The sequence below is a fragment of the Chenopodium quinoa genome, unplaced genomic scaffold (genome assembly GCF_001683475.1).
Source record: "Chenopodium quinoa cultivar QQ74 unplaced genomic scaffold, ASM168347v1, whole genome shotgun sequence".
NCBI classification, from domain to species: Eukaryota; Viridiplantae; Streptophyta; class Magnoliopsida; order Caryophyllales; family Amaranthaceae; genus Chenopodium; species Chenopodium quinoa.
This window is the reverse complement of record NW_018745324.1, coordinates 2,800,048-2,828,035: the sequence shown is the minus strand read 5'-3', so window position 1 is coordinate 2,828,035 and position 27,988 is coordinate 2,800,048. Positions and strand designations below refer to the sequence as shown.

General features: G+C 39.3%; 1 protein-coding gene across 2 annotated transcripts; it reads left to right on the top strand.

Moving 5' to 3' along the window:
* The first annotated feature begins 232 nt into the window (after positions 1-232).
* LOC110712646 (amino acid transporter AVT1C-like) lies at positions 233-27,221 on the top strand. 2 transcript variants are annotated; one of them, XM_021891119.1, is made up of 13 exons: positions 233-348; positions 1,030-1,231; positions 1,854-2,176; positions 15,720-15,934; positions 16,463-16,486; positions 17,200-17,380; positions 20,117-20,336; positions 21,846-21,981; positions 24,212-24,231; positions 24,324-24,469; positions 24,639-24,682; positions 25,540-25,602; positions 26,937-27,221. In XM_021891119.1, the coding sequence occupies exons 2-13, from the start codon at positions 1,044-1,046 to the stop codon at positions 27,030-27,032; spliced, it is 1,656 nt and encodes a 551-aa protein (XP_021746811.1). In that variant the 5' UTR covers positions 233-348; positions 1,030-1,043; the 3' UTR covers positions 27,033-27,221. The 2 variants fall into 2 exon arrangements, with proteins under 2 accessions (XP_021746811.1, XP_021746810.1); XM_021891118.1 differs by having other exon boundaries at positions 235-348; positions 1,017-1,231.
* Positions 27,222-27,988: the final 767 nt, after the last annotated feature.

Genomic DNA, 27,988 nt, shown 5'->3' with positions numbered 1-27,988 from the left:
TTAGTCCAATCATGCACATGATAATAATAATATAAGTAATTTAATCCTTGGGCTATCATGTGTTACACCATGTGGCCAAATCACTAATAAGTCCAATATCACATCAACCCAATATTTGTACATTACCACTTTTGCCGTTTTGCGCGCTTTCATTATTACTGCTACTCGTTTTTATTTCCTTGTTTTATTTATATATATTATATTATATATACGTAGTATATATATTACCTTCGCAAATGCTAAGTGATTGATTGACTCTACTTCAATACTGTCTGACAAACGGCTAAAGTTGATTTGCAGAGAGAAATCTCAGTCACGAACTCCGCAATTCGACGACGTTAATCCAAGGTAAAGGTTTAATCGTTGTCTTTTTCTATCAATGGTTGAAAGTTTTTTGTTGTTTTTTGTTTTTGTGTAATGGGTTGATTGTTTTATTATTTATTTATTTTATTTTATTTTATTGATTTTTGATATTATGATTTAGATCTGTGTTTGGTTTTCTTGAATTATTGGTTTTTGTTTTCTACTAGAATTTGGGATTTTGGTAGAATTTTGAAGTGAAATTGAGTTTGATTTTTGTGTTTTGGTTTTGAATTTGATTCAATTGTAACGGTCGTTGATTTTGGAAAATCAGAATTTTTTTTTTTTTTTTTTTAATTTGATTGAACGTGTTACATTTGTTATGAGAAGTTTATGATTTTTGCTGAATTTTGATTTTTTGGTCGAGTTTGTATGAAGTTCAATTTTGTAAGTTAGAGGATTTAGGAAAAGGAATTACAAACGTTTAGTATAATTTGATGTTAAATTTTGTGATTAGGGTGTATTAAATTTTCTGATTTTTAAAAAAAAATTATTGATCGTCATATATATGGTGGAATGAGAAGTTTTTGATTTTTTCTGAATTTTGATATTTTGTTATGGTTTTTTTAATGAGGTTGAATTGAGGAAAAGATATCAGGAATATTTGATATAATTTAATGTTAAAATTTTCTGATTAGGGTGTTTTTTGATATAAGGTTGTTTGATTAGGGTGGATTGGTGGAATGATGAAGAACTCATTGTCTGATCATTGCTTTAATTACATTGAGAGTGATGAAGAAAATGAAGAAAAAGTATCAAACCTTGATGAAGATGAGGGTAGTTATTCAGATTGTTCGTCGCATTCGTCCATGGAAATCCAGCAGCAAAGCAAACCCAATTCATATACTACTTCTTGGCCTCAGAGTTATAGGTAATATTTTGTGTAAATTTATCATAAATAATTTAAGTCCCGTGCATTGCACATGATCATTTTCAGACCTATATACGTAGTACATATTTTTTAAATTTTTTTAACAATAATTAATTCTCAATTTTATCAGATCTAATTTTTGTTTTACAAGTTTAAGTTGTATGTACTACACTACTACCTATACTCTATATTAGATGGCATATTTGAATGTTTATACTAATCACGTAATCTACTTGACTATCTATGGTGATTTATCCTCAAAGAAAATAACAGTTTTATGAGATTTATTAGATTCATCTCAATCTCAGATACAAAATTTCTTAGCATATTCTAAAGGATTTTTTCAAGGCATAAGAATAATAAATATATAATAACAATACACAAAAAAAAAGGGATTTTGGCGGGAAGAAACACCAGAAAATGACATGTGTCATTCCTAGTGTTTATTTTGGTTTTATTTTATTGATTTATAGACCTTTGGAGACTGAAAGATCAATACAGAAGTCAAAATGGGGAGTAATCTAGAATTACCCTGCCTTTTGTTTTACTGTGAGGGTTATGAATATGATTTTAATTGATTTGTCTAATGTGATGCTTATGTGTCCTTGTAATTGATTTTCAGGCAGTCCATTGATTTGTATAGTAGTGTGCCATCTCCAAATATTGGATTTCTGGGCAATTCTCCTTTGTCAAGGTTTGGTAGTTCATTTCTGTCTTCATCATTAATTCAGAGGCATGCTTCTGACGTAACAAAACCTCTCCTACCAACAACAGCGGATGGCCAGCACCACCATCAAAAGCATAGCTCTCTCTCTGCTCTTCCTCCTGTCCCATCAAGGAAGTCTTCTTCTTTGAAGAAGGCAGATTCTGAGTACAAACCGTCTATCATATCACATGAGTTTCATGCTACTCCTGATAGCACATTTGGACAAGCTGTAATAAATGGTGAGTACTTCAATTGCATTGCCATCTGAGTTCATTTATTCACTTGTCTTTTTCTTAGTCTGTGTATGTGTATGCTGATGAAAATATCTAGGCATGGCTTATATGAGGATGAACTTGATTTTTTCTGTTTAATATCTAGGCGTGGCTTATATCATTGATGGTCAAAGGAGTTTGTGTGAATAGTGTAAATTTTTTAACGTTGCAGGTTAATAAAGAATGGAGGAAGTATATTTTTAAAGTTTAAAGTTGGAATTAACTCTAAGAGGATTTGTGTTGCGATTCATGTTAGACTTTTGATCCAACTCTTACTGATTAGGGGATTTTGCTCCCACCAATCGGAATGCGCCACGTGGGCCAATCAGGTCCTGCCAAGTGTCCCCCAGTTGGACATCTCAGGGCTTGCCACGTGGCACACGCTTATTCGTCCACCCTGGACTTATTATGTCATGACACGTGGCATACTCCATGCCTAATGGAGAAGCCGGTCACCTAGGCCCAACTTCCGAGGCAAGCCCAATCAGCCCAAGGTTAACCTAAACCTAGATTGGCACGTTTCCCGAGGTTATAAATACCTCCCTTAATCCTCATTAAGGGGGAGGACGCGAACAACGCAGATTACACACATTAAACACTCTCACCTAGAGAGACCCAATCACTTTAATTTCCGCATTAATTACTCCTTAATCAAGTACTAACTTGACCGTCGGAGGCGGATCTCCAACCATCCGGAGCATCCGTTTGTTTTGCAGGTACAGGCGTCCGGTTCCAGTCTCGGAATTGTAACTCTCCCGCAGGACATCAGAAAACCCCGAAACATTTTGGCGCCGTCTGTGGGGAGAGTACTTCTGAGATGGCATCCGCGTCTGTACCGACTCCTGAAGAGAGGCATCCCCTAGACGACCCTCAAGTTCAGTCGGACCGCGATACTGAGAATGAATTTGAAGTTGAAGCTCACACAGCTTCAGACGGGACCCTAAGGGCCCGACGTACCCGTCATACCGAAAGGAGGGAGCGGGAACATCTTCAAACTGGAAGTGAGCCAGCAGGCGCACCGCCTGTTCGGCAGCAGCCGACTGATGGGTCTGCTCCCATCACAAGGAACGAACTCATGACCTTCATGAGGGACTTCAAGGGAGAAATTCAAGAGTTGATCAACAAGAAGCCGCCTGCTCTGGACAAGGAGCAGTCGGCTAAGAAACCCTCCACTTCACGGAAGAGGAAGCCAGTTCAAGGGCAAGAGGCGACCCCTCATCCTAAATCTAGGAAGTGGGAGCCACCTGCCCTTGATTTCACAAAATACCGTTTTCCTACTCCAGGAAATAGGAAAGCTGTTCGTCATATTCAGGCGGACGGGTCGAGAAAAACATACACAGACGCTCGGCTACTGCTAGAGCAGAAGAAGAGTGACCGATTGTCAGAGTCGGCCTCTACTTCATACTTCCAAGACAGTCTGCGAAATACCTCGATGAGGCATACTCAGCCGTATCATGAGAGTCAGTCAGGCGGCACCTCCCGTCAGTCCGGCTTTCATAGCGATCAGGCGGTACCAAACTTACCGTTTGTACCGCAACAACAGTATTTTTTACAGCCACCTCCGTTTGGTGGACATGGAGCAAAAAATGTCCAACCTATGGACTGACAGCTACGGTTGCTTAGTCTTGGTGAACAGCCGTCGGCCTTCTCCAAGGAAATTACTGAAGCCGCTCAGCCGGCCAAAGTGAAAAATGTATTAGTAGGCGCCTATGACGGCACTACTAACCCAGAAGACCATCTGATGGCATTCACCAACCTGATGTACCTTCAAGGGTTGGATGATCCTACTTGGTGCAAGTGTTTCCTAGCGACTCTCAAAGGAATCGCACAACAATGGTTCGGCAACCTGCCGACTGGTTGTGTAAATAACTTCAAGACGCTTGCTTACTTATTCACCTCCAACTTCGCCATGAACATCCCTGCGAAGAAGACGACCCTTGATTTAGGAACAATTCAGCAGGGCGAGAAGGAGGGGCTTCGTTCTTACATCAGGCGGTTTAACCTGATGAGAATACAGATTCAAGGGTTACCGGATGGAAGTAGCCTATACTGACTTTTTCAGAGGTCTCAAAGACGGGTCGACCTTCAAATTTGATTTGGTCCGAAAGAGGGTGACGACTCTTCAAGAGGCCTTGATTGAAGCGGAAGCCTATATACAGGCGACTGATCTTTGTAGTACGGTAAAACAGTCAGACGGGAGAAGGTCCGACAAAAGAGAAGGACGACAGAAACAGTCGTCAAACAAAGACGAGAAGAGAAAAGAGGTCTGGGCGGCTGATTCCTCTAAACAGCCGGCCCAGAAAAAGAAAAAAGAATTCAAACCATACTCCCCAAAGTATGCGTTTAACAAGGATAGCCAATTTATCTTAAAGGAAATCAAGGGATGGATCTCAATTGAGAAGCCGGTCCCCATGAAGGGTTCTGCAAACAACCGGAACCAGGAAAAATTCTGTGATTATCATGAAGATGTTGGTCATCACACCAATGAATGCATCAGTCTCATGCGGTATCTGGACCGCCTGGCTGAGCAAGGTGATATTGACACTTATGTCAAGAAATCTACGGGGAACACTTCCTCGAAAAAGCAGTCGGCCAAAAAGAATCAACAGGCCGACAGCTCCGATACAGATGATGCAGTCGTCTACACCATTGCAGGCGGCTTCTCAGGAGGCGGCCCTACTATTAGGGGCAACAAAGACAATATCAGACAGTTAGATGTAAATTCCGTTCACCAAGAACGGCCCTCCAAATATTCATTTCCTGAGATTTTCATCACTGAAGAAGATCTAGGAGGGGTAAGAGGGCCGCATGACGACCCTATCGTTATTGAATGTAAAGTGGCCAACCAGAGAGTTGGCCGAATCCTCATAGATACCAGAAGCTCCTCAGATCTCATCAGTAGCAAATGTCTGTCGAAACTAAAATATCAGACTGATTGCATACATCCGGCATCCCACCCTTTAGTAGGGTTTGGAGGAGGAGTCGTCCACCCAGTGGGACGAGTGGATTTACCCATCCGCCTGGGCGAAAAAGGGGAAGGACGACACATGGTAGTCCGGTTCCTGGTGGTAGAAGAACTCTCGGCCTACAACATGATTCTGGGACGACCAACCCTGAATAATTCCAAGGCTGTTATAATCCCATCTCTTATGTTGCTCAAGTTTGAGAGGGATAATGGAACAGTCGGGTCCCTAAGGGGAGATCAGAGGATGGCCCAAGAGTGCTATCTCTCGGATGTCAAGCCCACTGTTATGGCCACTGAATCGAGAGGTGGAATAATAGACCTTGACAATGTCAAGGAGAGTGCGCCTGTTCAAGAAGCAGGCGGCAAGAAGAGAAAGGCATCCCAGACAGGGGCCGCAAGAAAAGATAGAAAATAACAATCATTGGCAGAGGAGCGGTCGGATGAATTCCGCCCTCAGCCAGCTGGTGAGCATACGGACCTGATCTTAGATGACTCGCGTCCTGACAGAACCATCAAGGTTGGGACGACTGCTCTAAGGGACCTGGGTGACGACTTGCACAAACTATTGAAAGAATACTAGGACATCTTTGCATTCGAAGTCCATGAAATGCGAGGCATTAATCTGGCGGTACATAAACTGGCCATGGATTCGAAAAAGAAGCCGGTACGGCAGAAGAAGCGGAACCATGGCGAAGAAAGAAGTCAGGCGGCAGCCGCCGAAGTTAAAAAATTACTTGATGCAGGGTTCATTCGGCAATGTTACTTCCCAGACTGGGTTGCAAATGTGGTGCTTGTTAAAAAGCCGAATGGCACCTGGCGAATGTGTGTAGACTACACAGACTTAAACAAGGCGTGCCCCAAAGACAGTTACCCTCTGCCTAAAATTGATAACCTGGTCGACTCAACAGCCGGCCATGCTTTGATGAGCTTTATGGACGCCTACTCTGGTTTCCATCAAATTCCTTTATGGAAGAAAGATCAGGAGAAGACGGCCTTCGTCACTGATCAGGGGTTATACTGTTACACGGTCATGCCGTTTGGTCTTAAGAATGCCCCAGCCACTTTCCAACGAATGATAAAAACTGTGTTCTTTGATCAGATTGGGAGAAATGTCGAGGCATATATTGATGATATGATTGTCAAGTCTAAACTTCAGAAAGATCATCTGTCGGACCTCCGAGAAACTTTCGCCACACTCAGGCGGCACCATGTCATGCTCAATCCCAGGAAATGTTTCTTTGGAGTTGAGTCTGGGAAATTTCTCGGATTCCTTATCAATCAGAGAGGAATAAAGGCGAATCCTGAGAAGGTGCAGGCGGTCATCGACATGCAGTCGCCTCGTACCATCCGAGAGGTTCAGAAGTTAACAGGTTGTCTGGCGGCCTTGGGAAGATTTCTAAGCCGATCAGGCGACAAATGCCTATACTTTTTCAGGCAATTAAGAAAAAGGCAAGGTTTGAATGGGGGCCGGATGCTGAGGCGGCCTTCCAGAAATTGAAAGTTCACTTGCATTCCTTGTCGAGGCTGGTCAGCCCTTTGCCCAAAGAAGTACTCTACATGTACCTGGCCGTCTCTGATCATGCGTTAAGCGCTGTTCTCCTTGCTGAAAGAGACGGCTGTCAGCTCCCGGTCTACTTTGTCAGTCACGTACTGAAAAAATGCCGAGTTGAGGTATCCCTTAGTGGAGAAATTTGGTCTTGCACTCTTCATGGCTGTTAAAAAATTGAAGTCCTACTTTTTGGCACATGCAGTCGTCGTGTACAAACTTACAAAATATATCATCTTTCATTTGCATTATTCATTCCAAGGCTATCAAAGGTTTCATTAGACACTCAGGCGGCACCATGTCATGCTCAATCCCAGGAAATGTTTCTTTGGAGTTGAGTCTGGGAAATTTATCGGATTCCTTATCAATCAGAGAGGAATAAAGGCGAATCCTGAGAAGGTGCAGGCGGTCATCGACATGCAGTCGCCTCGTACCATCCGAGAGGTTCAGAAGTTAACAGGTTGTCTGGCGGTCTTGGGAAGATTTCTAAGCCGATCAGGCGACAAATGCCTATACTTTTTCCAGGCAATTAAGAAAAAGGCAAGGTTTGAATGGGGGCCGGATGCTGAGGCGGCCTTCCAAAAATTGAAAGTTCACTTGCATTCCTTGCCGAGGCTGGTAGCCCTTTGCCCAAAGAAGTACTCTACATGTACCTGGCCGTCTCTGATCATGCGTTAAACGCTGTTCTCCTTGCTGAAAGAGACGGCTGTCAGCTCCCGGTCTACTTTGTCAGTCACGTACTGAAAAATGCCGAGTTGAGGTATCCCTTAGTGGAGAAATTTGGTCTTGCACTCTTCATGGCTGTTAAAAAATTGAAGCCCTACTTTTTGGCACATGCAGTCGTCGTGTATACAGACCAACCTATCAAGTGGCCACTGACCATCATGGAGTCGTCAGGCCAAATGATCAAATGGGCCATAGAAATACAGAGCCTCGAAGTTACCTTCGAGCCTAGAAAAGCAGTGAAGGGGCAAGCCTTTGCTGACTTTATTGTTAAGATGACTCGTCCTCCTGACTCTCAAGTTCCAGACCAAGTCTGGAAGGTATATGTGGATGGAAGCTCTACTTCAAATGGTTGTGGAGCAGGCGTCATATGTCTACGAGTATGCTCTACGCTTCAGTTTTCAGGCCTCAAACAGTTCTTGATTCAACACACTTCCACTGAAGTGTCCGAGTAGATACTCTTATTTTCTCTCGAACCATGAGGCAGAATATGAAGCTTTACTAGCCGGAATCCGCATGTGCAAGGCGGCAGGGGCAAGAAAAATAGACGCCTGTTCCGATTCACAATTGATAGTGAGTCAGTACAATGGCGAATACGAAGCAACCCATCCGGCCATGATCAAGTATTTACAGGCGGTCCGACAAGCAGTCGACTCCCTTGAGGATTTCCATCTGACCCAAGTGCCGAGATCAGAAAACAACCAGGCGGATGCACTTTCAAAATTAGCATCATCCGCCTCCTGTGATACTCCTCGAACTGTTTTTTGGGAAGTAATGGAGAAGAGAAGCATCGAGGAAGACCCTATTGGAATCCTAGACAGAAGCTCAACCTGGATGGATCCAATCAGGGCATATCTGACAAACGGTACCCTGCCGGATGATCATCAACAGGCGGCAGCACTGAAAAAACGAGCAACCAGTTTTGAAATAATAAAGGGAGAACTTCACAAAAGGGGGTACCTTCAACCCTTCTTAAAGTGTGTTACTCCAGAAAAGGGACGAGAGATACTAGACGATCTTCACTCTGGTTACTGTGCTTCCCATATAGGCGGTAGGACGCTTGCTCAACGGGCAAGGCGGCAGGGCTACTTTTGGCCTACTTTAGAAGCAGATGCAATGGAGATGGTGAAAAAATGTGACAAGTGCCAAAGGTTTGGCAAGCTAATTCACCGTCCGGCTACTGACCTCACTACCATTCATAGCCCACTACCGTTTGCTAAGTGGGGCATGGATATTCTGGGTCCATATACGCCTGCTACAGGCGGAAGGAGGTACATACTTGTTGCCGTCGACTACTTCACTAAATGGGTAGAGGCGGAGGCTGTAAAGGGAATCAAGACGAAGGATGTAATTTCATTCATTTGGAAAAATGTCATCACTCGGTTCGGGGTTCCCATGTCTATGGTTTTTGATAATGGTCCCCAATTTGAGACGCCTGTTCTCAAAAGCTGGTTGGGTGACCAAGGAATTGCACACTACTTTGCATCTGTCGGCCGTCCACAAGCAAACGGCCAGGTAGAAGCCTTTAATAAAATCATCTCAGACAGTCTCAAGAAAACGATTGAACGAGCAGGCGGCCTATGGGCGGATGAATTACCACATGTTCTCTGGGCCATTAGGACGACTGAAAAAGGGGCGACTGGAGAAACTCCATTCCTCCTAACTTATGGTGCGGAAGCTGTTCTTCCAATAGAACACTACGAGCCGACTCTTCGAGTAATGCTATATGACGAAGAGGCAAACTGGGAAGCCATGCGCCTGGCATTAGACTCACTTCCTGAAAGGAGGGGCAATGCTGTCTTGCGCCATAAAATTTACCGCCTGAGAATGACTAGATCATACAACAAAAAAGTACACAGGCGTCCACTCAAACTGGGGGACTTTGTACTTAGAAAAATGGAAGCAGTTGGAAGGGCTAATGAGTCTGGCAAACTAACTCCCAACTGGGAAGGACCCTACCGAATCTGTGAAGAGGTCAGGGACGGTACCTACCGTCTGGAAACACCAGACGGCCAACCGTTGCCTCGAACTTGGAATGCAGATAATCTTAAGAAATATTTCTTTTGAATGATATAAATAGTCAAGGGCTACTTAATAAAAGTTTGCATACTTAATATTCAATTTTTACTTAAGAGGGGCTTGCCTACTGACAAACAGGGGCTACTCTCCATGTTTAATTTTTATTCTTACTTATGAGGGGCAGGCCACCTATACATTTACAGTCGCCTACTCTCCATTGAGTATTTTACTTTATCATCAGAGGGGCATGCCGTCTGTACCTTTACAGTCGGCTACTCTCCATTGGGTATTTTACTCTATCTTCAGAGGGGCATGCCGCCTGTACCTTTACAGTCGGCTACTCTCCATTGAATATTTTACTCTATCACCATAGGGGCATGCCGCCTGTACCTTTACAGTCGGCTACTCTCCATTTATAGTCGGCTACTCTCCATAGAAGAGGGCCGACTGGTTCCAAAGCACACAGCCACCCTTATACTTAGCTAAAAATGATCAGGGCCTGGCCGACCCTGTGCCTAAACAGGCGGCTACCCTCCTCTTACTTAGCACCTGCGTTCACCAAGAACTAACCAAGGCCACAAGCCGAATGATCAGTCCAGGCGCCAAACTAATACGACCTGTCCCAACATCATAGCAGGCGTCCGGCGGCATCCCTCCGGATGAAATTCGTCGCAGAGAGCAGCTCCCTTTTGGGTGGAACATTGCTCTATAAACTAATTACACGGCACCTATACGACTGTCCCCAAGGGCAACCACGTAGCCGTTTTTGAGACAAGGATAACTCTATCACTAACCAAACCAGTGGTAGCAGTTGACATCTGAGTCAGTTGACCGCCTGTATTACTGGGATAAATGCAGGGGGTACCTCTTGAGTTAATAGCCAACAAACATTGGCGAATCAAAAGGTTCAGCCGGCCTCCGCCGCCTGGTGCCTTTACTACTCAAGCAGGAGTGACGGCGACTGAGTAACACCAAAGTTAACTCATAGTCACTCTCTCAAACTTAGTATGGAGCCTAAAAGGTATGAGTCGTCCGCCTGTTTTTAGCAAACAGGGGCTCTCAACCACTACTCCTGCTAGGTTAACAACCTATGAGTTAAAAGCCAACAAACATTGGCGAATAAAGGGGAATAACCGGTACCCACCGCTTGATACCTCTACTACTCAGTTACTTGGCGACTAGGTAACAATCATGTTTACTTGGTCACTCCTTAAAAATTTAGTATGAAACTAAAAAGGTGTTCATACAGCACCTGTTCACACTAGATTAAATATGGCGGGGAACAGTCGGCCTAGACGGCCTAAAGTCTCTAGCCTAAAAGCAAGACAAGTAGGAAACCACTTTCCTACTTGGTTAACTTTACAAATGACAGGACCGCCTGCCTAAAGGGGATCCAGTCTTTAAAATGGTTCGAATACCGATTGGATAAATGGCCGACTGATCGTCTAGCCTGGAAACAGACAACCAGTCGTCCAGGGGCATAGGCGGCGTGACTAACTATCCGTACCTGTCTGCAACTATCGGCCATGTAAAACAGTCGGTATAGTGTACAATTGGATATCAGAATATTCAATACTTAAACAAATTTGAAGCAAAACAAAAATATTCATTAAAAAGAAGCCGGTCATTAAAGACCGGCAAAATATTCAGAGCCCCGGCCCCCTGGCCGGGTAAATACAAACAAACGGCACGCAGGCCGGGGAAAGAAGACATAAAGCTTATGAAGGGGGCAGATCTTCAATATTAGCAGCTGCCGCCTGGTCAACACTCTTTTTGCTAGACTCGGCTTCAGCTGCATCCTTCTTTGATGTATTACCCCCAAGCGGCACAAGCGCCACCACCGGCTGCTCCTCCTCCTCCAGTGCCTCTTCCTCAGCAGCCGCCAGGATCTCTTGATTATATCTATTAGAACACTGGCGGTACGTTTTTTCCCAGGAGGCAAAGTCGGCATTGGGGAAGAGGCGGCCCCAAGTCATGCGCTGGATTTGAGCAGAGTCTTCCATCATCTCCCGGACCAGCTCTTTCTTTTCTTGCTCGGCCTTTTCCGAGATCTCCTGAGTAAGACTCTTCTTCTGGGTCACCAGGCGTACCTTTACGCTCCCCAAGGATTTCTCCAAGGTTTCGTATGAGGACATCTTTTGGCGAAGAGGTCTCAGCTCGGCCTTGAGGTTGTTGATGGTCGCCTCCAGCTCGCTATTCCTCTTCTGGGCCGCCTCTAACTGAGCCCGGATAGCGGCGGTAGCCTGCGCCTGATAATAAAGAATATCAATGGTCAGAACTTCATTTTGGGCAATTTGAAACATTGCCTTATCACAGTCAGAGGCGACCATAGCTTTTGCAGCCTTTACCTCTTTGTTCTTCCGGTCAAACGGCTTGCGAAGGCCGTTCACTCGGAGCAGGGCCTAAGTAAAAAGGGGAACAGGCGTCAGTTTCCAAACAAAAAAGAAAACAGGCGTCCTGAAATTCAAATACTCAAAAATATGCTAAGTGTACCTCAGCAAGGACCCCTACAATCCCGTCTAGGTCAAGGGTGCCGACACCCCTGACCGCCTCCCTTTCAGTTGGAGGAACGGTTTTGATCATAGACTTGGCCACTTCGACCAAGTCAGGCTCCTGAGGGCCGGCTGCATCAAGCATAAACAAACGGATTAGACCTAGTAAAGGAGGGAGCAAGTCTAAAATTTACAAGGACAATTTCATACTTCTAGGTGGCCCAGCTGGAGTTTTAGAAGAAGTGGCCGGCTGTTTCTCAGCCGCCGCATGTTTCCTGGCAGAACCAGGAGAGCTCGCAACAGTCGTCCTCCGGGCCTTGGGGTCCGGCTGTTGGGAAGAAGAAGCTCTTGGAGCGCCCGTCTAAAAAAGAAGAAAAGAGTCAGTATATGCATAAACACAACTCCAAAAAGAGGATGAAAGGTTCGAAGCCCACCAAGGGTGCCCCCTTGTTGGGGGAGTCGGTTGAAGACTGTTGCATGATGGAGGCCCGCAACATGGCCGCCGCAGTCTTGGAGGCGGTAATTTTGCTCATGGCGTCCGCTGCGAAAACAAATAGCAAAGTTAATAAAAGTCATAACAAGAAATGCACGGAACAACAGAGTATTCGACAGGCCGGCTACCTCTTGAGCACCGAGTGTTGAGGCCACAGGCGGCCAAAAAGTACTCGTCGTAGAGCCATTTGAAGCTCGGGACGCAGTGCAGGGGTACTTGCTCTCGTACCCCTGAAGTAGAGTTCACCTTCGACTCTACTTTGAAGAGTCCTTTATCTAGGATCTCTTTCTTAGCCTTGGGGGAACAGGCGGCATGCTTCGGCCGCCTGCAAGAAGGGGCAGATTCCTGTTCCACCTGTTGAAGCGCTTGTTCAGCTCTGTGTCTGAACTCTCAATGATAAGGAAGGTGCTCCGCCAGTCCTTCCATTTGTTTGCTTTACCTCTCGTCATGAGGTAGCCCCTGTGGCTCGTCAATTGATACCAGCCGGTACCGCCTGCCTTAGGGGTCCGGCTGAGGTAGTTCATGTGGGCGAAAGCCTCGAAGTTCGGCTTCACCCCGTGCAGTTCGCACCCGGCCACATAGCCGAGTACGTTGACCCAGGAGTTCGGGGCTAACTGCCATAACCCCAACTCATACCCATCCAAGATCCGCTGAACAGCCGGATGTAGTGGGAAGCGCAGCCCAGCCTTGATGGCCGCCTCGTAGCAGCCAAAGCAGGCGCCATCATAACTGGTACCAGCCGGCCAGACGACTGTGTCTTCTGGATCCGGCACGAACACTAAAAAGCCGGGGCCCATTGTGTGGTTTGCGATAAAGCTCTCCACTTTCTCTTGCATGGCCGTGATCCGGCCCCGAGGTACCGTGCAGTAGTAGGGGGTATTTTGCTCTCAGTGAGAGGCGGATGGCTCCGCCCAATCGTCCCCCTTCTCAACTGCGTGAGAAAGCCTCGCCTCTTGTAGGCGACTGTTTTTCTCTTCTGTGTCCAGAGAAGCATGGCCAGAAGAGCTAGACTCGGAATCGTCCTCTGACGAATCCGAAGAGGACGACTTCTCCCCTCTCCCGGAGGGGCCCGCCTCCTCTCCTTTAAAAGGAGCAGGAGAGAATGTAGAATTGTCAACTGTAAAATGGGAAGGGGTCACTTTGACTCCTCCCTCAGAACTGCCGGCTTTCAAGCCGCTTTGTTTCACTTCCACATCTGGCGCCTGGTCAGATGTTTCACTAATTGGCACCCTGTGGGAGGAGCCGTCTGAGTTTGAGATCCTGGCAGTCTTTTTTGTTCTGGCCATCATGCTCTGCATAGACACAGATACAGTCGGACTTTGTATAAAGGGCAAAGATGGGTCCAGAAAAGGGCAGGCGGCACTCCTAGTCCTAGATTCAGCCGTCCCCGGTGACCGGCTGATCACTAACCTAGGTCGTGTCGTGTGCTTCCGTGGTGCCATTTCAAAAAAGAATAAAGTAAAGAGAAAATTAAGAGTAAGAGAACCGACGGTTACCTGAACGAGTGACGATTGATGAAGTTCTGAAAATCCTTTGCAGTCGGCTTGTCAGAGCAGGCGGTAGGCAGAAAGGGTCCAAAATGTCAGAGCAAGTTCAGGGGTCCGAATGTTCTCTCACAAAGTTTTCAAGTGTGAAAATGACCGAAGTCAACACTCCTTTATATAGGCGAAGTGAGAAGGCGAAGGGTCACTTCCAGAATTCAAAATTTTGGCGGGAGAATCTCTCGGCCTCTCGCCGAGTGACACCTGTAGCAGGCCGTCGCCTGTTACAGGGCGATACGTGTCACAGGTAACACGTGACGAGTCACGTGCCACCTATGAGGGGCAAATGATTAGGGGATTTTGCTCCCACCAATCGGAATGCGCCACGTTGGCCAATCAGGTCCTGCCAAGTGTCCCCCAGTTGGACATCTCAGGGCTTGCCACGTGGCACACGCTTATTCGTCCACCCTGGACTTATTATGTCATGACACGTGGCATACTCCATGCCTAATGGAGAAGCCGGTCACCTAGGCCCAACTTCCGAGGGAAGCCCAATCAGCCCAAGGTTAACCTAAACCTAGATTGGCACGTTTCCCGAGGTTATAAATACCTCCCTTAATCCTCATTAAGGGGGAGGACGCGAACAACGCAGATTACACACATTAAACACTCTCACCTAGAGAGACCCAACCACTTTAATTTCCGCATTAATTACTCCTTAATCAAGTACTAACTTGACCGTCGGAGGCGGATCTCCAACCATCCGGAGCATCCGTTTGTTTTGCAGGTACAGGCGTCCGGTTCCAGTCTCGGAATTGTAACTCTCCCGCAGGACATCAGAAAACCCCGAAACACTTACAATGCTTAGACTATGTGATCTAATTTGCTTATAACTTGTTTTTAGGTATAATCTATCATTGGTACCATTGGTAATGTTGTTGTCAGGTCTGTCAATATTAATTAGATATCAAATCTTTGGTAGGATCTTGATTCTTTTCCTTATTCTGACAAATCCTGTTGGGATGCTTTAAAATTGTTTTGAAATTTATTTAAACACTTATTTCTACAACTAATAGACGTGGTTGTCAAATTTGGCAATTTTTCTTTGTATGGTCACGAGATTTGTATAAATCCTCGGTTATAAAAGTCTTGCTATCTTCTGCTTACAAACATTGATGAACCTTAACCAAATACTGAAGGCTGCACATCTTCTAGTCAACTCTATTCTTGATGGTTTTCCTATGCAGGTAAGGTGATAAGATCTGAAGAGTAATAGTCTTTTAAGATTTTCACGTACTTTATTGTCACAAACTATATAAAATGTGCGAATCAAATGTTATATGTTTGAAATACTATTGAAAGTCATTTATTCTGATACTTTAGGATAGTTATTCTAAAGAATCAAGAGATGTAATAATTATTTCTTACAATGTATACGCTGTTGAGGTACATATAGATCCTTCTAACAGTATGTTTATAGAACATGATTATCATATTGGGTAAAGCTTTATTGGTGGTGACTTCAATGAATCTTATTTATCATTAGCTCTGTTGAAGATTTTTAGGCATATATTCAAGCTGTATACCTGGGATATTAAAGAGCCAGTAGTCCTTTTCTTTCATGTATTTCAATCTTTTTTCTGTTGAAGTGCTTTATTTGCATTCAGTTGGTTGAAGAGTATAGATCTTATTTATGTTTCCCACTTTGACGATCTAACCTTTAAACAAAATCACCTTAATAGCAAATACTTAAGAAAGTTAATAACTTGAGGGTATAACGATGTTTTACAGGTGTGAATGTTTTATGTGGGGTAGGAATACTTTCTGCTCCTTATGCTGTTAAGCAGGGAGGATGGCTTAGCCTTTCCATACTACTTGTCTTTGCTATTCTCTCTTTCTACACTGGACTTCTTTTACGTCATTGCTTGGACAGTGCTCCTGGATTGCAGACCTATCCAGACATTGGTCAAGCTGCATTTGGCAGAACAGGAAGAATTGTAATCTCGGTATTAATCTTTTTCCAGTCTCTTTCCTTTTTGAACTATTGCAACACAAATGATCCGTGAATATACCAATGTGGATGCATGGAGAATTTTCTTTAAGAACATATTTTCTTGTTAGTGATGATTAAAATCGCAAAATGGAGCAGTAAACACAGCTAACTTTGAATCGCAACTAACAACTAGACTTGTTAAGAATAGACCTAAGTTGACTAAATCCTTAAAAATATAAAATCAGAAAATAACAGGAATTCAAGAAAGATGAATTAAGAGCTCAATGTCATGCAATAACTTCTTTGGTTATTGGCAAAGCAACCCAACTACCATGCATCACTCAACAAAACCTCAATGCTAAGCTCATTGAGGCTTTAACCAAAAAAAAAATAAAATTGAGGCTTTCTCCACGCTTGACACTACCTTGTGCCCAACAACACACAAGCAAGCACACACCTTTGTTATAGCTAATTATTCAATTCATTTCAAAAAAATATTATGATATTTTCTGACTGTTTTCCTTACATTTCTGGCATGCAGATTATATTATACATGGAATTATATGTAAGTACAGCTGTTCAACCACAATTCTTTATTATCCTCCTTAAAATATAAGTTGCACATATTTTTATTCGCTGCTAGCTTTTACTCATATTGTCTTCTGATTGATGTTGCTATCCATCATGGTTAGGTATTCCTAAATTTTCTGTAGTAAAGTATTTTATCTATCCTAGTTACAAGTAAAACTACTTACTTTGAACTTATGAATTGTGTGTCTACTTAAAACTCATACAAAGCAATTAAATGTATGGGTTAACTAAAAAATTGAATTTGATTTTTCTTTTACTTTTTAGTATGCTAGTGGATTTAAAATTGTAGAGTAATCCCTCTGTACAAATTTAATTGTTCCTCTTTGACTTTCATGTTTGCCTATATGAAAATTTGACAATTTATATTTTAATATACATATACAAGTAAAAAATTATAAAAAGTTGATGGATTAAAATTATATATTGAGACAAATCTAATAACATTTTACACAATAACATTTGTTTATATATATTAGTAGAGTTATTATTGTCAAGAGTTGTAAATGGTCAAAAAGTTAACATGAATTATTAATTGTGGGTGGAGGGAGTATTTTGTATGGGTGAGGACGGGGTTGGGTTTCTTTGTTTGCATGGAGTTCCAATGAGTAGAAGTGGAAAGCTTATTATATATATGTGTTTGGTTCTATCGAAGAGATTTGATGCATAATTGTATTTATTTTTGTACAGGCATGTTGTGTTGAGTATATAATATTGGAGAGTGATAACTTAGCATCAATATTCCCAAATGCACATTTGAATCTGTTTGGTTGTGAGCTGGGTTCCCACCTCCTATTTGCATTAGCAGCCACTCTTGCTGTGCTTCCTACATGTTGGCTGCGTGATCTTAGCCTTCTGAGCTACATATCAGGTTAGATGTTAACCATATCATTTTTTTTTTTTATAAAATGTTTATACTATTTTTGAAGTCCATGCAGTGAACATGTTATAAACGATATGATTATGTCTGAGTTATCAATCATAATTAGGCCTATATATAAACAATAGATCTCTATTGATCATTTGCTCTTAGCCTTGATATTTATAAAGCGAATTTTATGTATCTATGTCAGTAGTGGTTGGGTGTCATGCTGTCTATATACCATGTTTGGTTAAGTGTTGAATTAGTAACTTCCTTAGATTAAAGGATAAAAAGAGAAACAAATCCATTCATTAATGAATTGTATAGCAAAAACTATGTTTTTTTGTATCAATGATTAACATGTGGTTTACCTTTTTCAATATGTCTAAATATACTTTCAAATGGGAATGTGTATAATAAAAGAAATGAAACTTGCTTTGGCAGTTTGGAAGTAAGACTCCTAATTGCTATAGGAGCTATATGGCTCTGTATCAGTTATGGTTTTATATTAGTCTCATAACATTAAAATATATTTCTCTTCCATGCAAACTTGACTTCTTTAGTGCCTGATGTGTCCTCAAATGATTGTCATGCATTAAAAAAAAAAAAAAAGTAATAAAAAATATGAAGTAAAGATTAATATCTTCGCTAAAAACCTTGTTCACTTCAACTTTAAAAAATATTCACTAAATATAATTTTAATTCAATAAAGAATAAGTTAATTTGAGTTCAATAAAAATAAGTTCACTTTTGTAAAAATCAGTAACTTCAAAGAAGAAATATAATAGAGAACCAATAAAATTAAGGAAAATTTGACAAAAATAATCAAGTTAACTTTGCCTCATTCACCAAAAAATAATCCCAGCTTTCGATTATTTTTTAATAATTTGAACTTTAGTATCAATTTGCTTTTAATAGTCCCAAGAGCAGGTTATTTTTTTAAAAAAAATTTTAATGTACATGTGTCACTACATAATTGGTCAAAAAAGTTAAAATTTCATTTAATTACTAATTAAATCTTTATTAATAATCCTTACTACCTATTGAAAAAAAAAGCTAATTTCCTAAAAAAAAATATTAACTTTGCTAATTAAAAAAAAACCACCACAGCACTGCAGCACCACCACAGCACTACCAGCGCCACCACCGCCCAGCCCGGTGACCCGTCAACCGCACCGCCTCTAGACCCACTCCCCTGCGCCGCCCCCGCAGTTGACCTTCCCACTAAACCACCAAAGACCCACCACGAAACCCCCTCCCTTACCCCCAAAATTAAAAAAATAACCCTTTCTTAGCGCTCAAACCGCCCATCGCTCCTCCCCCAACCCTCAAAACCTCTATTCGCTAAGGTTTCGGGGGTGGGCAAGGTGGAATTCGGGGATTTTTGCTGGTGGGTAAGGTTTTTTTAGGGATTTTGTGGTTGTGGGATTTCAAGGGTTTTGGTGTGCTGAAAGGGAATGCAGGTTGTTGCTAGCGCAGGGGAGGGGGTGGGGGTCCTGGGCTGCGCGGGAGTATGCTGCCGGAGGATGTCTGCAGCTGTCGGGGGTGGCTGGAGCTGCGAGGGAGGGGTGGTGGGTTTTAGTTGATTAATTGAAGTTTTTTTAATTTTAAATTTTGTTTTATTTTTTTTTACAATTTCTTTTTTTTTTAATTATCTTTTTGACCAATCCCGTCTTGGCACGTGTTTGATAACTTGTTATAACAAGTTTTAACTTGTTATCTTTTTAATGGTCGGGACCATTAAAAATAAACTGATATTAAAGTTCGGATTATTTTGGGCGAATGCGGCAAAGTTGGGATTATTCTTGTCAATTTTTCCTAAAATTTATTTCAATGCATTAAAATTAATTTCAGTAAAAGTAAAAGTAACTTAAGTTAGGTAAAAATAATTTAAGTTAACAAAATTAATTTCAGTTCAATAAAAATAATTTAAGTTGGTGAATTGAATAGGGCCTAATTCTCTTTATATCTCATGTGATGCGGGATTTCCATCAACTCTATCTCCTTCTATTAGATTTCTTCATACATTTCTACTACCTATCAAAATACTACACTATTACTCTTAATTTGCGCACCTATGAGCATTTGTGAACATTTAGGCTTGCATTACTTGAAGTCTACCTTTTATTTTAAAATATTGTTGGATGATTTTTATATTTCCTCCGTTCTCTTTTAACTGCAACGTGGAGGGGATGGACGGTCTTTGAGAGAGGAGAGAGATAGAGAGTAATAAAAGGAAAACCCATCTAATGAGGAGAGGATAGAGAATATCTATTCAAAATTTGGAAAATAAGGTTGTCTCAATACCTTCTTAAAGATTTTGTGCCCATGTTATTTGGTCACAACCCTGCATCTCTTGTCTAAGCATCTAATCAAAACTATGAAGTGAACATTTCTTAATAAACTAATGTCTCCTAATGCTGCGATATGTGCTTGTGACATATTGATTTGTTCATTCCAGAAAAATATCACCGTTTCTTTTCTTCTTGGCTAGATCCACACTCAATATGCCTCTAATATCGAATTGGAAGGCCTTTGCTTGGTTTTTTTTTTTAGTCATCTTGTTTTTTTTAGTAAGTTGGTTTATTGATCTTTTAATATTTGTATGGAAACAGGTATCTAGGGATGAAGGAGGACTATGTATACTGGGATGCCTTTATGATGTCTATTAACTTATGAAGTTGCCGATGTATTAAGTGTGGATCCATCAAACTTATTCACTATTTACTATTTCATGGTTTTCAGTTGGCGGAGTCATTGCATCAGTATTGGTAGTCCTATGCTTGTTTTGGGTTGGCTTGGTAGATCAAGTTGGTTTTGTTGGCAAAGGATCACAACTAAATCTATCAACTCTTCCTGTTGCAATTGGTCTTTATGGATATTGCTACTCAGGACATGCTGTTTTCCCTAACATTTATACTTCCATGGCAAATCGAAGCCAATATCCCGCTTTTCTTCTAACCAGGTAACTTTCATTGACTGAGACTTTTGCTTACATTTATGACCTGCTCAATTTATGTTAGCAGATTGATTGGATGAGGACCAGGCAAGCGCTTGTGTGGACTTTTAGATCAATGCAGCTATTTAGTGGTTTCCTCTGTTTTTTAATCTAATTTTAATTTTAATTTTAATTTTAATTTTAATTTTAATTTTAATTTTAATTTTAGTGCATGATAGCAAACAAGAAATTGAATTTCAGCTTCGCATAATTCATGAAACACTAGTTAACTGAAGTTAGAATAATTAAATATCATCAATTGCTAGCTGTTACATGATCACAGAAGCTATTATTGTCTTTTACTATATTCGTTATGCTTAAGAATGTACAGTTCCCATCTTCTAATCCATTGTCATTGTTTTCTTTACTTGGCGATTTTGTACTCATTCAACCTTTTACATCTTTAAGTTTTTCTTCTTCTTTTTTTTTTTTTTTTTTTTTGGGGGGGGGGGGTCTTATTAGTACTGATAAATCAGTGTATTCTAATGTTAGAATTAATTATGGTATTTGGATTGAAAGTCCAGATATAAGGATTTGAGAACTCACAATTAATTACATTCTTTCTAGGTATAATATAATTGAATGTATCCTGCTAGAGTTTAGATAGAAAGCTTTGAATATTATTTTAGGACCTTAAACACACAATATTCTTAATATAGTGTACTCTTTGCATGAATTTCAAAGAATATCCCCCATCCATGGACGTTTAGTTAGTGTTGGTCGAGTCAAGTGCAAATTTAATTTAGGATATTGCAATTAAATGCTTTTCATTGTGTTCATTAATAAATGTTTTTTTTTAATTTTTTATATAATATATATATATAAATAATATTATTTGGCAGTGTTCGCTTCATTTTGGCTTCAGTACCTTAGACTTCATTCCTTTCACTTGAAAAAACTTCGTCTGAATTTTTCTAAATTTATCAAAACTTATCTGAACTTTTGTGAACTTCTTCGAACTTAATTTTAGATTAGTTTTGGGCAACCTTTATTTGAATTTTGTGGATTTTATCCAAATTTTTCATAATTTGTTAATTCTTATCCTTTAACTTATTATTTTGAGGTGATAAGAACAAAGTCCTGATGATGCAAGCATGATAAGCTAACTGTAATAAAATTCCTCATCAAACATTTATGGTGGTCTTATTGATGGTGACCATATGCATTGTTTGCAAGATGTACTTGTGTGACATCATGACTTAATCTTCTTTGTGATGTAAGTGCAAATGTCTCTATGAGTTTCAGCATGTAAATGTCTTATTATATTTGTGGTCATGTGAGAATCAATTTCAATTGTTTTGTAGTAGTATATTGTTGGGCCAACAGATCTGCATCAAGTGGGGTGCAATGGAGTTTAGTCTAGCCACTGTTGTTTGCTGTAATAGTGGCCACATTGAGCCAAATTATGTTTTATGTCGATTGAATAGGATTGATGTATGTAATTAGACTAACCAAGAGACTTTATGGCTGATGCAGCTTTATGATCACTACTTTAATGTGTGCTGGAGCTGCTGTTGTTGGATACCTGATGTTTGGAGAATCAACAGAGTCACAGTTCACCCTTAACATGCCCTCAAATTTGGTTGCATCTAAGGTGGCCATTTGGACTACGGTATGGGATTTATGCACTCTATCTGTATTTCTGTTACTGATGTAGTTTCGAAAGAGGACTAGAAACACATAATGGAAGGATCTAATCATGTGATTCACCAAATTATTATTCTATGCTTAGGTATATAGTAACAAAATCTTTAATTATAAGAAATTTTGAAGCAAATAAGATATTTACGTGAATCACTTTTTTCCTAGTCTTTTTTACAAAATAAATTCTGTTTTGTGATACTTATGTAATAGTCCTTCATGTAAAACTATTATATAATTTAATAATTGACATTATTATGTCCACAAGCTATGCACATAATTGAATAGAGGAAATGAATAAGTGAGGGTGAAGGATAGTGGGTTAAGATATAATAGAGACAAGAAATTAAACGAGGGAGATTGGGAAATAGGCATTTAACAACCTATTGATGGTATATAAAAGTCCAGAAAAATAAAAAAATAAAATAAAAAGAAACTTAAACTTCAGAACAAAGTTCAGTTTTTCTGGATTTGAGACGTGGTAGATAAGCAGCCTAGGTGAGGACCACATTGACCCCAAATGACCCTATGAGAAAGCCAATGAAATTTGTCTAAAATAAAAATACAACATTTCAGGTTCCCCCAACTCCAACCAACAGAAGCAAATTAAAATACAACGTTTCAGGTTCTTTTGTACAAAAGTGATTCCTAAAAATTGATCCTTCGAAATTTTGCTTCATTTTCTCGATCCAATAGATTGGTCACTAGGAGCATCTTCCCGGTACAGAAGGATAAACCCAATAATGAATACTAAATGTCTTGATAATCTGGCCTAGAGGCACATACTTTCAACCTTGAATCTTAGGCAGGTATATCAAGAGTTGCTGACAGCTGATTTGCCTACTAGTATGTGAAGACTATGATGGATCTAGCCATCTTTATTCTTCAACAGAGTCATTAAGTTGCTGTTAGGTAAAATTCTCTAATTGAATGAACTAGTCGACCAAAAGATCTGAACACCATCAGCCAATTCTGTAAAACATAAAACATCAAATTTCATGCAAGAAAGGAAGAAAATGTTTGAGAGGAATCTCATTTTATATGAAATCAATCTCCGAACCATATGAACAAAAACAAACAGATACAAACGGAAGATGCATTTCATAAAGAAATCGCAATGAAATTTGTCTAATATAGCTGTATTTTAAACATGTTTAAACAGCTACAAGTGTTACACAGATCTGAGAATAGACTTGTGGAGATGGTGAAAGGGGGGGGGGGGGGTGGGCGGGCAGAGTCGAAAATTTTGTTTCTCTCTTGCTTTCCAAAGAGTCAAACTAAATTATATGCTGTACTGAAAGATCCATCTTAAGTGGCTGGTATATTTTGTGGAGAAGGATAGTTGTTTATTAGTATTTGTGCATTGAACACTCATTCATCTCTGTTTAGAGATGAAGCAGCTTTTTCCATTTTTGGAGTGCTCAGTGGCCAGATGGCATACTTGTATTTTTTTTCAACTGATGCTAATAGAAGATACATTGTCACTCTTGGCTCATTTTTCTTCACTTGTCACGACATCCTGCCCCTCAATCAATATTGGTCCCATCATTGGGAATTTAGCAGTGAGTGTAATTTTAGTATTCTATTACATACGCTTCGTTCATTTCTTCAGTGTGTTTGAAATTGTTATAATGCTACATTAAAAACTCCATTAAACTTTCCGAATCTTAATATATTACTCTATATTTTTTAATCTGCAATCTATGCAATTAAATCTATGCAATTGATCGTAAGGGATGGAGGAGGAAGATTTTTGTCGATGACTACACGGAATAATCACTTTTGGTTCATGTAGCCGATCCGACACCACTTATGGGATTAAGGCTTTGATTGATTGAATCTATGCAATTAAAGTTTGAGTCATTTTATCTGGGGAGAGGAAGTACATAGATTAGTATAGTGACAAAAAATAAATTTCCTTAGTTGTCCAACAGGATTGGTGGATGTAGAAAATCTATGCATGGCCTTAATAGTTAAACTTTACTTAGATACATATTTCACTACCTTACTCAATTTTTCAATAGCAGTGCTACAGTTTAATTCTGGGAAGTTTAATATTATTATCCTTTTTCTATTCACCTATTGATTCTGATGTCCTAATCAACATTCTTTTTACATATTTATTTTTATTAATTATTGTCGTTATACTGTAAATTATTCCTCAATAAGAGTATTGACAGTGTTTCCTATTCTTATTGCAGGTGGTCAATCCATTTACAAAATATCCTTTGCTTTTGCTATTTAAAATTTAGCATAGTGTTTTACCCTACGGAAAGAGACATCTTTCATGGTTATTTTCTTAATTATAGCCACATACGCTTTGACCATGTCACCCGTGGCTATGTGTCTGGAGGAGTTGATACCATCTCGCCACCAAAAATCTCATATATACCCAATCCTTATCAGAACTGCTCTGGTGATATCAACCTTATTGGTTGGTCTCACTATACCCTTTTTTGGTAATGTTCTGCCCACTGAAGTTATATAGTTTCTGTATAAGATCATTGTTGCTCTGTTTCCAAAAAATATCATGAAATAAAATGGAAATTCAGTTATTTAGGAATCTTTATCTACTGGTAATTATCTTCCGGGGATAATTTTGCTTCTCTTTATACAACAATATTGCAGGTCTTGTAATGGCATTGATTGGATCCTTACTAACAATGCTTGTGGTAAGCCCTTTTACAAACTTTTTTATTTTCTTTTGTGATGCTTTATTTCGATCAATCTTTAGGACTCTTCCAAATTATAACAATAAAAATCCTTTATATGTGTCATATGTCATTTTTGAACTTCTTTTTCTTTGTTCTTTTAGCTTGTTCCATATTTGGAGGTCATTTAATGAGAGTTGGACTCTTAGTTGTATGAGAGTGGGAATCTTAGTTGGAGAGAGGAAAAAATATTTTGAAAGTGAGAATCACGGGTATCTTAAGATAGTAATATTTATGCTCTATATTAAGGACTAAACAGAATAATCACTTTTGGTTCATGTAGCCGACCCCACTTATGGGATAAAGTCTTTGATTGATTGATTGATTGATTAAAGACTAAAGGAGAGGAACATAATAAAAATATGCTCACAAACCTAAACAAACGTGAAGAGTGTTGGTAGTAGATATTCGTGTTTGATGTTCAGCGAATGAAAAAATATGACTACAATATGCACATTACGAGTTCATACAATTTTTACAACCTATTAATGTCTCACAAGTTTTATCATTTGTTCCCTGTCATGTATAATTATTAATTAACTGTAGGTATGAATATGTCAAATTTTAATGTTACATAATAAAGCATTAAAATCAAACTTATTTGCATCACACGGGCTTGATAACTAGTTTTTATAATTGTTGATCATAATGCGCATACTGTAATATTTCTCCATGAAAGAAGGAATAGTGGACAATCAAATGGTTAGTACCATGCCATATAGATTGAATAAAAAATTAACACAAAAATGCATCAAATGATTAGCAATTGTAGGTTTCATGTTTTGCTCAGATTATTTACTAATAGATATTTTTGGCAGACTCTAATATTGCCTTGCGCATGCTTCCTAAGCATCTTGTGGGAAAAGGTGACTTACCTTCAGGTATGTTTAATCATTAGTTTGCTTCCAGTATTTGATGATTAAGTTTCATGATTGTATAAATAACTTGATGTAAAGTTCTGGCTCCTGTCCTGCTCAATTTCTATCTTCACTGTTAAGATTTTTTTATTTTATTTATTTATTATTATTGTTATTGTTATTATATAGAGCTTTCATGTAGTCTGCCTTTCCTAAATAAATTTGAACCCAGAAAATAATTAATTTCTTCTATTGGGTGTTTTATAATAACGGTTGTTTACTTGACTACCCAAAATCTGTATATTTAACTTCCCAAATCTCTATGTTAGATTTTCAGAGACATTGGACCTGTATAATAATAATTTACTAGTATAAACAATGAACAAAATCACGTTAACAAATAACAAGCATAAGTACAGGTACAAAATGGAATGACTTCTAATTGGCTACACAAAAAAGTAGTCTTTCTTACTGTTTCAATCCGACCATCAAAATTTGAAGGATCAATCTTGTCATTTGTCTAACTAGGTATAGATCAATCAGTTCAGTTTCAAAAATCTTATGAATCATTGAAACATTGGTTCTCTGGTACTACAATGAACAACTTTTGCTCTGGTATTTTTAGAATTGTTCTGAAAAGATTTTGAAAAATATAAAGGTGTGTGGGACTTCATCCCCTCTCTACATCTATTTGTGTACATTCTTTATGTTCCTTAATTCAACCATTTTAAATCCATGTAATAAATATAAGCCTATAGATATATTAATTTGCTTACGAACTTTCTCAATCATTGGAACGGGGGGTTTTAGGTACATATATTGTTAGCATGATAAAGCTCTATGTATTGGATACACATCTATAATTACTCTATAATACCGTTTGAGACTATAGTCAACGTTTGTGTGCTCACTTTTATAATAGGTTAGTCCCACTTGGGAACAGTCATCTGACTAACTACCTAAAGAAACCATGCAGACCAACATTGAAGGCTGATAGATATCTGGGAACTCTTTTTTGACTTAAAAAACGTTGTAGTACAATAATTGTTCAATGATAATTACCATCTCTGATTTCCTGAGTATTATGTTCTGGGTTTGAAAACTTCGAGAAATGATTTCAACTGAGATTTACATGTGTATGCTTGCTCACAGTAATGTGTATATGGCTGTATTTTTTACTGTGTACTTGTGTGAGAACACGCACTTGCCCGTGTATGTATATTCTTTCTAAGCAGCCTGAGGAATGTAAATTTTTGACAATCTATTTAGTCTAGTCTTAGCTCTGGTTATATTCTTAGTATCCCAAATTTGCTTTTTTTTTTCTTCTTTTCCTTCAGTAATCATTTTCCATTTTTCAGGTGTCAGCTTGTGTTGTGATTATTGCTGTTGGCGCGGTGTCATCGGCTTTTGGAACATATTCTGCTCTCTCTAAAATTATTGAGAGCTTGTCATGAATTATTCAGATCCTGTATAATTCAATCAATTTTGATTACAAACTGCTAAGCAATTTTGTAACTTATATCTCGTTAACTTAACTGTCAAAGATACAAATCTTCCCCGCCTTAAGTGGGTCTCGGGTGATTTAATTGTTATTTACCTATTTGAGGTGGATAGCTATTTAAATGGTGAAAACTTGACTCTGCTATCGCAATGTTCTTGCATATTGTTGCTTTCCCCTTTAGAAAAAAAAAAGTTCTTGCATCTATTTAAAATCATATCATATTGTTAACACATACTTCGTATGAAGTATTAAATATGCGAGTTTGTCTTTTAAATCTTAATTAATTTTTAAAAAACTGTGTAAAAAAAAATTGACATGGTTCTTTATCCTTTTAATTTATCCAGTGTATAGTGTATCTTGATGTGTGCTATTTTACACTAACTGCTATATATTGAATATATATGATGTTATTTAACGATGTTTGAAAAATAAGAGACAAACCTAGTTAATCTTTATGATTGACAAATCTTGTCAATTTGTTAGCAAAATTGTAAATAAATGCACTTTTTTTCTTTAATGTTTTATGGTGAAAGACGTTACTTATAATGGATATATCCTAATACTGCTACTTGAAATATTTCGTAGCAGTTTTGCCCATGAACAAATTAAAAAAACTATCAACAAGAATAAGAAAACTAAGTAAAGCATTAATAATAATAATAAGCTAAAGTAAAATAAATATTAAAATAATAGAAATATTAGAAAATTAAAACTAAATAAAACAAAGATAATAAAAAGCATTAAATTCCAAAGTTATAAAATTTTAAGTATCAAAATCCTTAGCTGGGAAAAGCAAATTTTTTTTGGGTAAAACAAAACAAAACTACAAAAGTGTAACACCCCCAATTTACTAACTGAAAATAAATAAGAATTAAAGGAAAAATAAACAACCTTTAAATAAAATTGTGG

What these genes read in the sequence shown, in the direction of transcription:
- LOC110712646 (XM_021891119.1), top strand. Translation starts at nt 1,044, where the DNA reads ATGATGAAGAACTCATTGTCTGATCATTGCTTTAATTACATTGAGAGT. An exon ending in TATTATACATGGAATTATAT is followed by an intron (nt 16,487 to 17,199) that starts GTAAGTACAGCT and finishes ATTTTTGTACAG; the next exon opens with GCATGTTGTGTTGAGTATAT. An exon ending in AGGTGGCCATTTGGACTACG is followed by an intron (nt 21,982 to 24,211) that starts GTATGGGATTTA and finishes TTCTTATTGCAG; the next exon opens with GTGGTCAATCCATTTACAAA.